We start from the raw sequence: 12,636 nt of genomic DNA on the forward strand, positions 1-12,636 counted from the left end.
CCCCTCCAAATACTAGGTTATTGTTACTAGACATATAAAGGATGTTAGGTGAGCAAAAACAAAAGCTGTGTGCTGTAGATCCACATGGTAGAGAACTTTGAAAGTCCGTTTCAGAGATCTAAGCTTCACGTGACTGATGATGGAGAACCAGTGATCATTTTTATCAAGGATAAGAAATAAATAGATTCTTACTTTAGGCCAAATAGATTCAACAACCTAGGCAGATTTTATTTTGCCAATCAGAAGCACTCCCATCATTTAGGATTGTGCCCAGTTTAGGCCTCTTTCTGTAGTTGACTTCTTGTTTGATAAGAATGGTGTTCCTATTCCTTTATGTGCATTGAACTGTTACTGATTGAGAAGGGCTCAAGCCCCCTCATTTTGAGATCATTTGGAGAGTAGGTATGTTTGAGAGGATAATGAAGCAGAATGTGGGCATTTTAAAGGGTATTTGTCCATTAGCTTCCATTAAAACCAGAGGGTGGAGACAAGAATGAATACAGATGACCATCAAACAATAGCCCAGCCACTAAGTCTACCGAAGGTAGCAGAAGCAGATACTGCTGTGTTAGAAAAGGAGAAGGTGTGCATTTGGGACGGTAATCCCTCCGGTCACATGAGTATTGTGTATAATATAATGCTTTCACTTTTTTATCCTAAGTTTAATCAGCTCAGAGTATCAACTGTGTTTTTCTTATCTGGGAAATTACAATAAGAAAAGATTTGAAAAATGCTGTCATACAATTCCTATTTGGCAAAATATATCTGTAGTGATTATAAGTTTATTTTGTTCCAAATTTTAGTCATTCTAAATATCTGTGCATATAAAAATGAAAATTTTAATTGAATAAAATTTTTACCTAGGAAGAAAAACAATTTTACATTATGAATACCCCAAATAAAAGATTCAGTCACTTTTGTATATGAGATGGGGCTTATTTTGAGAGGCTTACCTAATTTTATTGCATATTAAATTTAGTATTTAGGTATGTACAGTTTGTAAATCCATATTAAGAAACTGTCAATCACTACTTTCTTATTCCAAGTTTCACAAGAAGTTTGCATAAAGAAAAAGACAAAAAGGAAGCAGATGTTCTAAACATATTTTCAGTTGCTTCTGGCCATTTATATGAACGCTTTTTAAGGTAGGTATATATTTTTATCTAATGCTTTGAAAAGTAATACATGGTTCAAAAGGAATTTCAAAAGTTCAGAAGAATAAAAGAATGTACAGTGAAAAAGTCCACCTGTTTTCTTATTACCCAGTCTCCTTCCAACAGGAAACCAGTATTATTATTTTCATATCTTGCCAAAGATACATGTAAATAAGCAACTATATTTTCTTCATTTTTAACTTCTTTTACTTAAGTAGTAACAAAATTTATGTTGTTCTGCACCTTGCTTTTTTCTTTCTTTTTTAAAGATTATTTGAGAGAGAGAGCGAGAGAGTGAGCGTGCATGAGCAAGTCGGGGGAGGAGCAGAGGGAGAGAATCTCAAGCAGACTCCCCACTGAGCATGGAGCCAGATGTGGGGCTTGATCTCGTGACCCTGAGATTACCTAAAATTATAAGAGCAGTATATATAGATATATATTTTTAAAGATGTTATTCACTTAGCGCGAGCAGGGGGAGGGGTAGAGTGAGAGGAAAAGAGAGAATCTCAAGCAGGCTCCAGGCTGGGCATGGAGCCCAATGCGGGGCTTGATCCCATGATCCCAAAATCATGACCTGCACTGTAATCAAGAGCTGGATGCTTAACCGACTGAGCTACCCCAGTACACCAAGCAGTATATTTTTAAAATACAGTGAGGGGCACCTGGGTGGCTCAGTTGGTTCAGCGTCTGCCTTCAGCTCAGGTCATGATTGAGCCCCATTTCAGGCTCCCTACTCATGGGGAGCCTGCTTCTCCCTCTCCTCCCCACTTATGCTCTCTCTCGCTATCTCTCTCTCTCTCAAATAAATAAAATCTTTTTTAAAAATAAAATGAAATACGGGTGCGTGGGTGGCTCAGATGGTTAAGCGTCTGCCTTCGGCTCAGGTCATGATCCCGGGGTCCTGGGATCGAATCCTGCATCGGGCTCCCTGCTAGGCGGGGAGCCTGCTTCTCCCTCTTCCTCTGCCTCTCTCTCTCTCTGACTCTCATGAATTAAAAAAAAAAAAAAAAATTAAAAAAAAATACAGTGACATTTCATGAGTTTGATTGATTTGGAATGCTGCTGTTCTGTATGGCTAGGAAATGAACATATGTTATAATAATGTAATATGTGAGGAAAAGTATATATAGTAAATTTCCCTTTTCTGGTGAGGAAATTCCTTATTTTATAGAAAATATGAGTGGGATAAGAGGAGGAAAGCTTAATTCCAAACTACAAAGGGCTATTTTTTTAACTTTGTATATAGAAGGATATCAGAGAATCCCTCAAAAATACTTGAATATGTGTTGATATTTTAACATGGAAATTTAGATACATCTGTATCTTCTCTAGTCAGAGATCTAGCATAGCAAGACAAGTGACCTGTCCAGTGAATTTACTAATACAGGTTATTCAGCTCTTGGAGTTTTGTACACCTGATATTAATGACATAGTAAATAAGAATGGAGATTGGAGTGTAGTTCAACTAAACAAGACTATTTCAGAGTCAATTGGAAAAAATGAAAAGCAATCCGTTTATTCTGCATGGTATGTGTGTGTATGTTTGTATGTATATATCCTTACACATTACATACTTGATGAGGAACCATAATTTGTGAAGGTTCTTCAGTCTATTTCTCCATAATTCATAGTGAAAGCTTAATATCTTTAAGTAATTATATATATATATATATATATATATATATATATATAAAATAATTAAAAGCCTTAGAAAAAGCAGGGTGAACTCCTATTAATGTTAACTCACTGGGTTTAACGTTCCTTTATACAGAATTATGATGCTTTCTGTTTTACGTAACACCAAAACACCCGTGAAATTCTGGTTTCTAAAAAATTATCTCTCACCAACATTTAAAGTAAGTACATTAATCTTTATTATAGAATGGTTCAATGTTTGAATAGTAAATTCTTTTATCATTGTAAGTTCACATAATTTCAGAATGAGTCTTTTTAAATTACTATTTTTAATCAATTTTTAAAACTTCGATATTCACTCTTCTTTTATCTAAAGAAAAATTCTATGCTGTTTTTATTTAAAGAAGTGTTTAAAAGGACAGAAAGAGATGGTTTATTTTAAACTAAGCTCAAAATCAGAAAGATTAGTGCTATTTCATGATATGAAATGAATATAATTAAATAATAAAATTTGGCAATGAAAGATATGCACAGATTGTCAATAAAAAGAATTAGGTTCTGTCATAATTTTACAAAGATAGGCTGGAACAGTAGTATCTGGAGAATATGAACACTGTACCATAGGAAATAGTTTGATAATCCTGAGAATAAAAAGGATCTTTTATCTTCGTGCAGCACGGTGATTGCTGTGGTGGTGGTTTGGGTACTACATTTAAAATGAGGCATTTTATCTTGGGAAGTTTTCAGATGGTCAACCACTGTTACCCTTTACTCAGCCTCACACTCCTGCCACAAGGGGTACCGTGTGTCTCCCTATTCTCATGACAGATTCATCAAATTTCATGTAAGTTAGGGTCTCATTCAGTAGCAGTTCAAAGGAGTTTTCTTTTTCTAATCCAAAACCAGTGGTAAAAGCAGAAATAAGACTAGCCAGCCATGTTTTTATTCCTATTGCCAGCACATTGCTAAGTGCTTTACCTACATTATTTAGTTGCTCTTCATAAAGTTCTATTCCCAGAAAACCGAGACTCAGAAATTACATAACCGGCCAATACAGCTGGGAGGTATCCAAGCCCACCCTTAGGTTCAGAGACTAACTAGAAGGACTCACAGAACTAAGATAGCCATTATACTCCCAGTTACAGTTTATTACAGCAAAACAATACAGATTAAAATGAGCAAGGCAAAGAGATGCATATGCATAGGGCAGGGTTCAGGGGAGACTGGACCAAGAGCTTCCAGCTGTCCTGTCCCAGTGGAGTTGGCAGACAGAGCTTATTTCTCCCAGTAAATGTAACAATATACGTGGAGGGTTGCCAGTTAGGGAAGCTCACTCAGACTTTCGTGTCCAGACTTTTTACTGGGGGTTGGCCACATAGACCCACCTGACTGCCACGTGGCTGACCTTCGCCTACAGCCCCCCAGAGGTTGAGCTGATACCTTGTGGCTCAGAGTCCCAGCTGTAAGCCGCATTGTTAGCATAGACTATTTGGTGTGGCCCAAGGCAGGACAGGGCAAGGATAGAGTTTACCTCCCAGGAGTGCAGGGCAAAGGGCCCAACCTTTCTTTGAACAAGATTTGTCCTTTAAAGCCCAGGCCTGAGATCAAACAGCTAATTAGGAACATAGCTGAGATCTGATCCCAAGCATCCCGCCCTCAAAGCCCAGGTGCTTAACCCTATGTCACATCCTCTCCCGCCACCACCACCAAGAGTGCCACCTCGTGTGCTCATTTAGCAGAAGACAACTGAAAAAGAACCTATAAATACAAACAAGAAGTCATACTAGTTTGTTACCGAATTTTTGATGTTATCCTACTAGGCAAACACTGCATGCTGGGATTAATTCTACATAAACTGAGCTAGTACAATCTGAAGATTCTCTTAGCGGGCAGTGATACCATTCTAGAAATACATGCTGTGCCTGCATAAAGTTCTTGTTCTACCATGTGGCCAAAAGTAATAGCATATCTGAAATAATATTTTTTTTCTTTTGGGAATTTCGTTCCTTTCCCGCAAAATGTTTATCTTTTTGAAATCTTTCAGTGAAGTATAATGTGTACAAATCATAAGTGTGCAGCTTTGATGAATTTTTACAAAGTTAAAACACCTGTGTAACCAGCAGTCCTATACAGAAATTACTAGTACCCTAGATCCTTTCCTTCCAGTTTTCAAAACATCTCTCTCTTCCTTCAAATCTTTGATGAATTATACCTACTTAGGGAATAATCCTTTCCTGACCACACAATCTGAAATTAGTCCCTTCTGATTTTTCACTCTGCTTTCCTCCCTTTTACTTTTCCCCTAGCACTATGTTCTATAGATGACTTACTCTTTCATTTATTTTCTACCTACCACCTCTAAAATGTAAGCTTTATGAAGGCCATGATTTATATCTGTTTTGTTCACTTCTGTATCTCTAGGCCCTAAAATAGTGCCTAGCACCTAGTGCATGCTCAGTGAAAATATTAATGCATATTTGCTGATTAGAGAGCTTTTCTACTTTCTCCTAATATATATATATATATTTTTTAGTTTTGAAATCAAAACAATGATTATCAGCAACCATTCTAGCCATAATTGCAGCATTTCAGTTCACAGATAAAACCAGTGCTTACACTAAGGAACGTAATTTAAATCTATACTATTCTTACAAAAGCAGGAAGAAAATTAAACTAGGTGTATAACCAGCAACAAGCTACAAATGAGAACTGAGAAGGAAAAAGTGAATTCTCTGTTTGCTAACCCATCTCCCTCCCCACCCCCACCTTTACCACTCTCCCTCTCAGTTTGGGGCTCATGAACCAAACTTAGCCAACAGTGCATTTCATTAACTGCTCTGCTTTAAACAGAATAAGATACTCTAAGTCTGTAAGACTATGCACCAAATACCAAACATCCAGAACCATAAGGACTACCCTGTATTTTTAATTCTTGAATTAAATAGGTCATAAATCTCAAACATAAAACTCATGTAGAAAACCTAATTTATCACTTTACAACTCATTTTGTGGGTTTTTGCACCCCCTCTTCCTGTTGTGTCTGTCTGAGCAGCCAGCATGTTGACATACACACGAACCGTGTGACGCATCGGTGTCCCAAGATCCAGACGCTTCTCCTTGTATAGTCAGGCTTTCTCAGGTCAAACATTGGTAGTAAAAACTAGGGGAACATTTTTTTTACTTAATAAACTTGCTATTCAATATGGTGTACCTATTTTTTAATGTCAGTAGATTATATAGTTTCATGTATACTTGTATTTTTATATTTGTCAGCATTTCCATATTCCTCATTAGTAGGTATAAGTTGTAGAAGTAGTTTAGGCATTTTACCAAGTCATTTGTAACAATTTATAGTAAACTCTGCTTTTTAAAATGTTGATTTTTTTCTCTAAAACAAAAACTACTTCCTCTTCCTTGAACATATTCTTTGATTTGTGTGTATGTGTACGTTTTTAGGAGGTCATTCCTCCCATGGCTGAGGAGTATGGATTCCAGTATGAACTAGTGCAGTATAAATGGCCCAGCTGGCTTCATCAGCAGACTGAAAAACAGAGGATCATTTGGGGTTACAAAATTCTTTTCCTCGATGTCCTTTTTCCTCTAGCGGTGGACAAAATCATTTTTGTTGATGCTGACCAGGTAATAAGATTAACTGTTGTTTTTAGTAGTACTTAAACTTTTTCTGCACTTCTGTTTGAGTGTAGGGCTCAGTTTATATTGCTGGTGTTCATTATTATCTTTGTTGCCATGCTACATAAAAATATACAACATACATAAGGAAAGCGTCTTTAAAACAAAACAAAACAAAACAAAACTGTCAGAATTCCAGGGGAAAATCAAATGTTGTATCACAAGAAGTACCATTTACTATTTAGGACATTGCAGTTTTCTCTCTGAAATAGTAGTTTTTTAATTTTGGTAATTAAAAAATAAGTACTGATACTAGTCACAATAAAAGTAGTCTGAGTTCCTATGAATATGAGCTGCTTATTTAAAATGAGCTATTTCTTCTTGCTGAAAAAATTAACGATTACAGACATCTCTCCTTTCCTTCTGAACCTCCCACGGTATTCGTGGGCATTAGCCAAATCCTCCTCATTCTACCACTTAAGGGGAAAAAAAGTCCCAAATTTGGCCCCCAAAAGCCATTATAGTACTCAGCTTTCAAAATTTATATATCCAAAAATTATGACTTTTCCCCTTCCCTCCTTTGCATGCCTTTGTAATCATTAATGGGAAAAAATATTTGAAAAATACACAGAATTTTTAAGAACAGTAAAATGTAAATAGTAACATTATATAAATTAAGTGTACAAGTTAGTACAATTTCTATTTAGGGCAAAAAGTATATTTTTCAAATCCTATATTAGGATTTACTTATATTGTAAACTTTTATTATTTTTGTAGTATTTTCCAAAGTGATAAATATGAAACATTATAATTAAAAACTAAGAAAACAGGCAAATGTAGGTAATGAACTAGGCACTTCCAAACATACCATCTAACATAAAATATATTTCTCCTATCTTCCCCCAACTTACACAGTGATATTTTCCAGCAGGCCTGAGTCTGTTAAAAAATGCTCCTGGGTGGTGCAGTTGAGCATCCAACTCTTGGTTTCAGCTCAGGTCACGGTCTCAGGGTCATGGGATCAAGCCCTGCATCAGGCTCAGCGTGGAGTCTGCTTGGGATTCTTTCCCTCCGCCTCTGCCCCTTCCCCTGCTTGTGCTTGCTCTCTCTCTCAAATAAATAAAATCTTAAAAAAAAAAAAAGAACTTACTGTTATTTCATTAAAGCCACTGAGGGTAACCAAGAGGTTTTTATCATTCAGACTAATATTTGCCAATATTACAATAATAGAGATTTATCATAAAATGATTTTTAATTATTAATCTATATCTTGATAAACTAAGAGTGATGTACTTGTGAAATACTTCATTTCTTCCCAAAATACATTTTGTTTAAACTATATTGATTAAAGTCGTGTAACAAGGGGCTCCTGGGTGGCTCTGACTTCAGCTCAGGTCATGATCTCAGGATCCTGGGATCAAGCTCTGTGTCGGTCTCTGCATTTGGCAGGGAGTCTGCTTGTCCCTCTCCCTTTCTGCCCCTCCCCCACTCATGCTCTCTCTGTCAAATACTCTCTCTGTCAAATAAAATCTTAAAAAATAAAATGACAGAAACTATTCTTATTAATGAGTAAGACCACTGTTGTATAGACTAGGCATATACATTTTAGGTTTATTTTCATCTTTTTTTAAAAAAATTTTATTTTATTTGAGTGAGAGAGAGAGAGAGAGCACAAGCAGGGGGAGGGGCAGAGAGAGAAGCAGACTCCCTGCTGAGCAGGGAGCCCAACTTGGGGCTCTATCCTGGGACTCCGGGATCATGACCTGGGCTGAAGGCAGACGCTTAACCACCTGAGCCACCCAGGCGCCCTGGTTTCTTTTCACCTGTAAGAACAAGAGAAAAAGGAACTTAGTAAACTCCCTACCACTTGAAAGAGCTGTGAGAAAAACACAATTCTCTTTATTTCTACAATCAGGTGATGATTTGAGATTCACATAAAAAGGGCTTATTATATTATAACAACATAATATTATATTATTTTATAGTCTTCATCAGAGAAACTATTTTAATTATTTAGATTGTGAGACATGACCTAAAAGAACTCCGAGATTTCGATCTGGGTGGAGCACCTTATGGGTATACTCCATTTTGTGATAGCCGCACTGAAATGGATGGATATCGTTTCTGGAAAAAAGGATACTGGGCATCACATCTTTTAAGAAGGAAATACCATATTAGGTAAGAAAATTTATATTCTTACTTTTTAGTAACTAAATAACTTACTGGATCACAATACTCAGTTTTCTTAGAAATCAGACAGTAATGGCAACCAGTTAGTGTTTATGGCATGACAGTCACTCTTACAAGACTTTACATGTATTAACTCATAAAATCCCTATGACAGCCTTCTGAGATACCGTTATCCGGATACCATTTAACAGATGTGGAAACCACAGCATGCAGCATTCATGTGACTTTCCCAGGCTTACACTGTTAGTGCATAGCTGAGCCGGCAGTTAAACCCAAGTAATAGGACTCAAGTGAGAGGCTCCTCACCACTACAGAATAAACTGGTTTGTTACATAGCAAAATGAGCATACTGTCTTCAAAACTGTTGTTTTGTAGAGCCATGACTTTCATGGTATCTTGGAAAAACTTGAGGTGACTCTACGAGGGTATGGATCCTAACAGTATTATAACAAACTTCAGACCCCTCGGAAACAGTGTGGACATGGGGAGAAAATTTATGAAAGGGTTCATTATTATTAGACCCAGGGAGATCTAAAGTCAGTCCCATTACTGTGGACCGTCACTGGGGGAGAGTAAAAATACATGAACAACATGGGCCACCACAGACTCTTCACTTTTGCAGCGCCTTGTATGTGGTGGATCTCAAGAAGTTCAGGAGAATTGCAGCAGGAGACAGGCTCCGGGGCCAGTACCAAGCTCTCAGTCAAGATCCAAACAGCCTTTCAAACCTCGATCAGGTAGGTAGAATGTTCATAGACATGGATCCAGACTGCTCCAGTTCCCTTCCTGTAGACTTCAAAATCTGACATTTTCAGCCTCTTTCTCCCCTTGGTACAATTTTGTATTAGATATCTCAGCTGTCTTGACTTACATATAATTTTTCACTTTCAGCTCAACATTTTCAAAACTAATCATATTTTACCTTCACTTTTCCATCCTTAGGCCTCTTCATCCCACCACGTGCCCTGGCTCACTTACCGTACCTTTTTCTTACTCACTTCCATCATCAGTTAAATATGTCTCTGTCTCCGATCTTTAAGACAAACTCCCTTCGTCCTGCGTCCCACCTGGCTACTGCCTTACATTTTGTTTTACCTAATAGATAAACACCTTTTTTCTCAATATCCAACTAATTTCTAGAGTTACTTAACCTAATGATATGACCCAGATCTCCCAGAATTATGGGGATAACAAGCACAGCTTCCCCAAGAGGGTCACTGGGAGTGAGGATAAGCAGGATCACTTCTTTGCTCCCTAGATCCATGTCTTTCTTCCATGTGGTAACACAGCACCATATAATGGTTGGTGATTTAGAATATAATGCTGCACCCCACTCTTGCAGGGTATTGTCTCCAAAAATCATTCTATTGCTTTGTCAGGCCAGCAGCTTCTGGGTGGTGTAGTATGAGATGGGACCATGGGATCTCTTGGTCATGTGCCCCCTGCCAAGCTTCCTTTCCTTGCTGTCAAGTAGGTCTGTTGGTCTACTGCAATATTAAATGGAATCCTCTCTCAGTGGGATAGCTCTGTAAGCCCTTGGATAATGGTGCTAAGTCTCTGCGAGCAGGAAAGGCAAACCCATACACAGGATATCTGTATATTTCAATTCAGAAGAATCTATGGTTCCTAGTTAGTTAGAAAGAGTCTGATCTAGTCAGCAACTTAAAAGACACAACCTACCAAAATGCACTCAAAATGAAATAGTCTGAATAGTCCTATGTCAGTTGAGGAAACTGAGTTTAGTTTAAATCTCCATGCCCAGATACCTTCATTAGTGAATTCTACCAAACATTAAAGAAATAATACCAATTCTACTCATTCTACAAAGCTAACATTCCCTTGACTTTAAGACCATACAAAGACATTACAAGAAAGGAAAATTACAGACTAACATCCCACATGAACAGATGTAAAAATCCTTAATAAAAATCTCAAGAAACCAAATCCAGCAATATATAAAAGAGACCCTGTATCATAACTAAATGGACTTTATCCCTGGGTTCATTCCATTTTAGAATACCAGTCAGTATAATTCACTATATTAACAAACCAAAAAATAGAAAAACCATATGATCAGCTTAATACAAAAGAGCATTTGATATATTCCAATATCCATTCCTAATAAAAACTCTCAGCAAACTAGGACAAGAAGGGAACTTCCTCAGCCTGATAAAGGACACCTATGAGGGGCGCCTGGGTGACTCGGTTGAACATCTAACTCTTGGTTTTGGCTCAGGTCATGATCTCGTGGACGTGGGATTAAGCCCCACATCAGGCTCTATGCTCAGTGCAGAGTCTGCTTCAGATTCTTTCTCCCTCTCCCTCTGCTTTTCCCCCCTGTTGTGCTCACTGTTTCTCTCTCTCTCTCAAATAAATAAAATCTTTAAAAAAAAGACACCTATGAAAAACCTGTAGCTAACATACTTAATGGTGAAATACTGAATACTCTCCCCTTAAGATCAGGAACAAAGAAAAGATATCTACTCATCATTTCTATTCAGTATGTAGTAGAGGTACTAGATAGTACAGCAACGCAAGAAGAATAAAAGGCATTGGATTGGCAAGGAATAAGTAACTTTTTTTCAGACAGAATCATCTATGTAGACAATCCTCTATAATCTACTAAAAAGTTATATGGAGTCAATAATTATATTTAGTAATACTGCAGATATAAGATCAATATATGAAAATCAATTCTGTATTTCTATTTACTAGCAACAGTTGGAGATTGAAACTAAAAAGATGATATTATTTCTAATAGCATTTTTAAAATTACGTTCATATAGAAATGCAGTAGACCCAAAATAGCCAAAACAGCTTTGAAGAAGAATAGAGTTTGAAGACTTATTTTGCCTGATTTCAAGACTTGCTATAAAGCTACTGTAATCAAAACGGTGTGGTTTGGTGTAAAAATAGATCATTCTAATCCATAAATAGGAATAGAGATTCCAGAAATAACCCACACATGTGAACAGTTGACTTTTGACAGAGGTGTGAAGGCAGTGCAGTGGAGAAAGGACAGCCTTCTAAACAAATGGCGCTGGAAGAATTAGACATCCACGTCTAATTCAAGACAAACACTACCATCCATAACACATGCCACATGGAAAAACTAACTCAAAACACATAGATCTAAAGATATAATGTAAAACTATAAAACTTTTAGAAGATAGGAGAAAATAAGTCTCTGTGGCCTTTGTTTATGCAGATATTTTTAGACCCGTTAAAAGTGTGATTCACATAAGAAAATAATTGACAAATATATAAAAGACCTCTTAAAACTTATTAATAAGGGGCGCCTGGGTGGCTCAATCATTGGGCATCTGCCTTCAGCTCAGGTCATGATCCCAGGGTCCTGGGATCGAGCCCCACATCGGGCTCCCTGCTCGGCGAGAAGCCTGCTTCTCCCTCTCCCACTCCCCCTGCTTGTGTTCCCTCTCTCGCTGTGTCTCTCTCTGTCAAATAAATAAATAAAATCTTAAAAAAAAAAACCAACTCATTAATAAGAAAACAATCTCATTTTAAAAAATCAGATTTTAACAGACCCTTCACCAAAGATGATGACCAAGTGGCAATAAGTCCATGGAGAGATGCTGAAGATCATTAGTCATTAGGGAAATGAGAATTAAAACTACAATGAACTGTTCCACACACTATTAGAATGGTTGATATTAAAAAGACTGACCACACTAAGTGTTGACAAGGATGCAGAGCAGCTAGAACTCACATACACTGCTGACGAGCAGGTAAAATGCTGTAGTCGTTTTGGAAAACAGTTGGCAGTTTCTTATGAATTTGAATTTACACCTACCCTATGACCAGTCATTCTACTTCAAGGGAAATAAAAGCATATGTCTATACAAAGACTTGTGCATGAATAGTTGTAAGCAGCTTTATTTGGAAAATCCAAATTCTGCAACAACCCTATATTCATTATCTATCACTCCCTAACGGCTTACCTGAAAACATAACCGCTTGCAATAACACAGTTTCAGTGGGCCAGGAATCTGGGCCTGACGTAGCTGGT

General features: G+C 37.3%; 1 protein-coding gene across 4 annotated transcripts in view; it reads left to right on the forward strand.

Moving 5' to 3' along the window:
* Positions 1-12,636, forward strand: part of UGGT2 (UDP-glucose glycoprotein glucosyltransferase 2) — a 176,900-nt gene that overhangs the window by 149,882 nt on the left and 14,382 nt on the right. For all 4 annotated transcript variants that reach the window (XM_032402739.1, XM_032402742.1, XM_032402741.1 and 1 more), the window contains 5 exons: positions 1,047-1,145; positions 2,926-3,010; positions 6,246-6,428; positions 8,437-8,597; positions 9,232-9,346. In XM_032402739.1, the coding sequence (XP_032258630.1) occupies positions 1,047-1,145; positions 2,926-3,010; positions 6,246-6,428; positions 8,437-8,597; positions 9,232-9,346 (643 nt within the window). The remainder of the gene's footprint in view (positions 1-1,046; positions 1,146-2,925; positions 3,011-6,245; positions 6,429-8,436; positions 8,598-9,231; positions 9,347-12,636) is intronic.

This window comes from Phoca vitulina, unplaced genomic scaffold, assembly GCF_004348235.1.
Source record: "Phoca vitulina isolate PV1807 unplaced genomic scaffold, GSC_HSeal_1.0 scaffold5, whole genome shotgun sequence".
Lineage (NCBI taxonomy): Eukaryota > Metazoa > Chordata > Mammalia > Carnivora > Phocidae > Phoca > Phoca vitulina.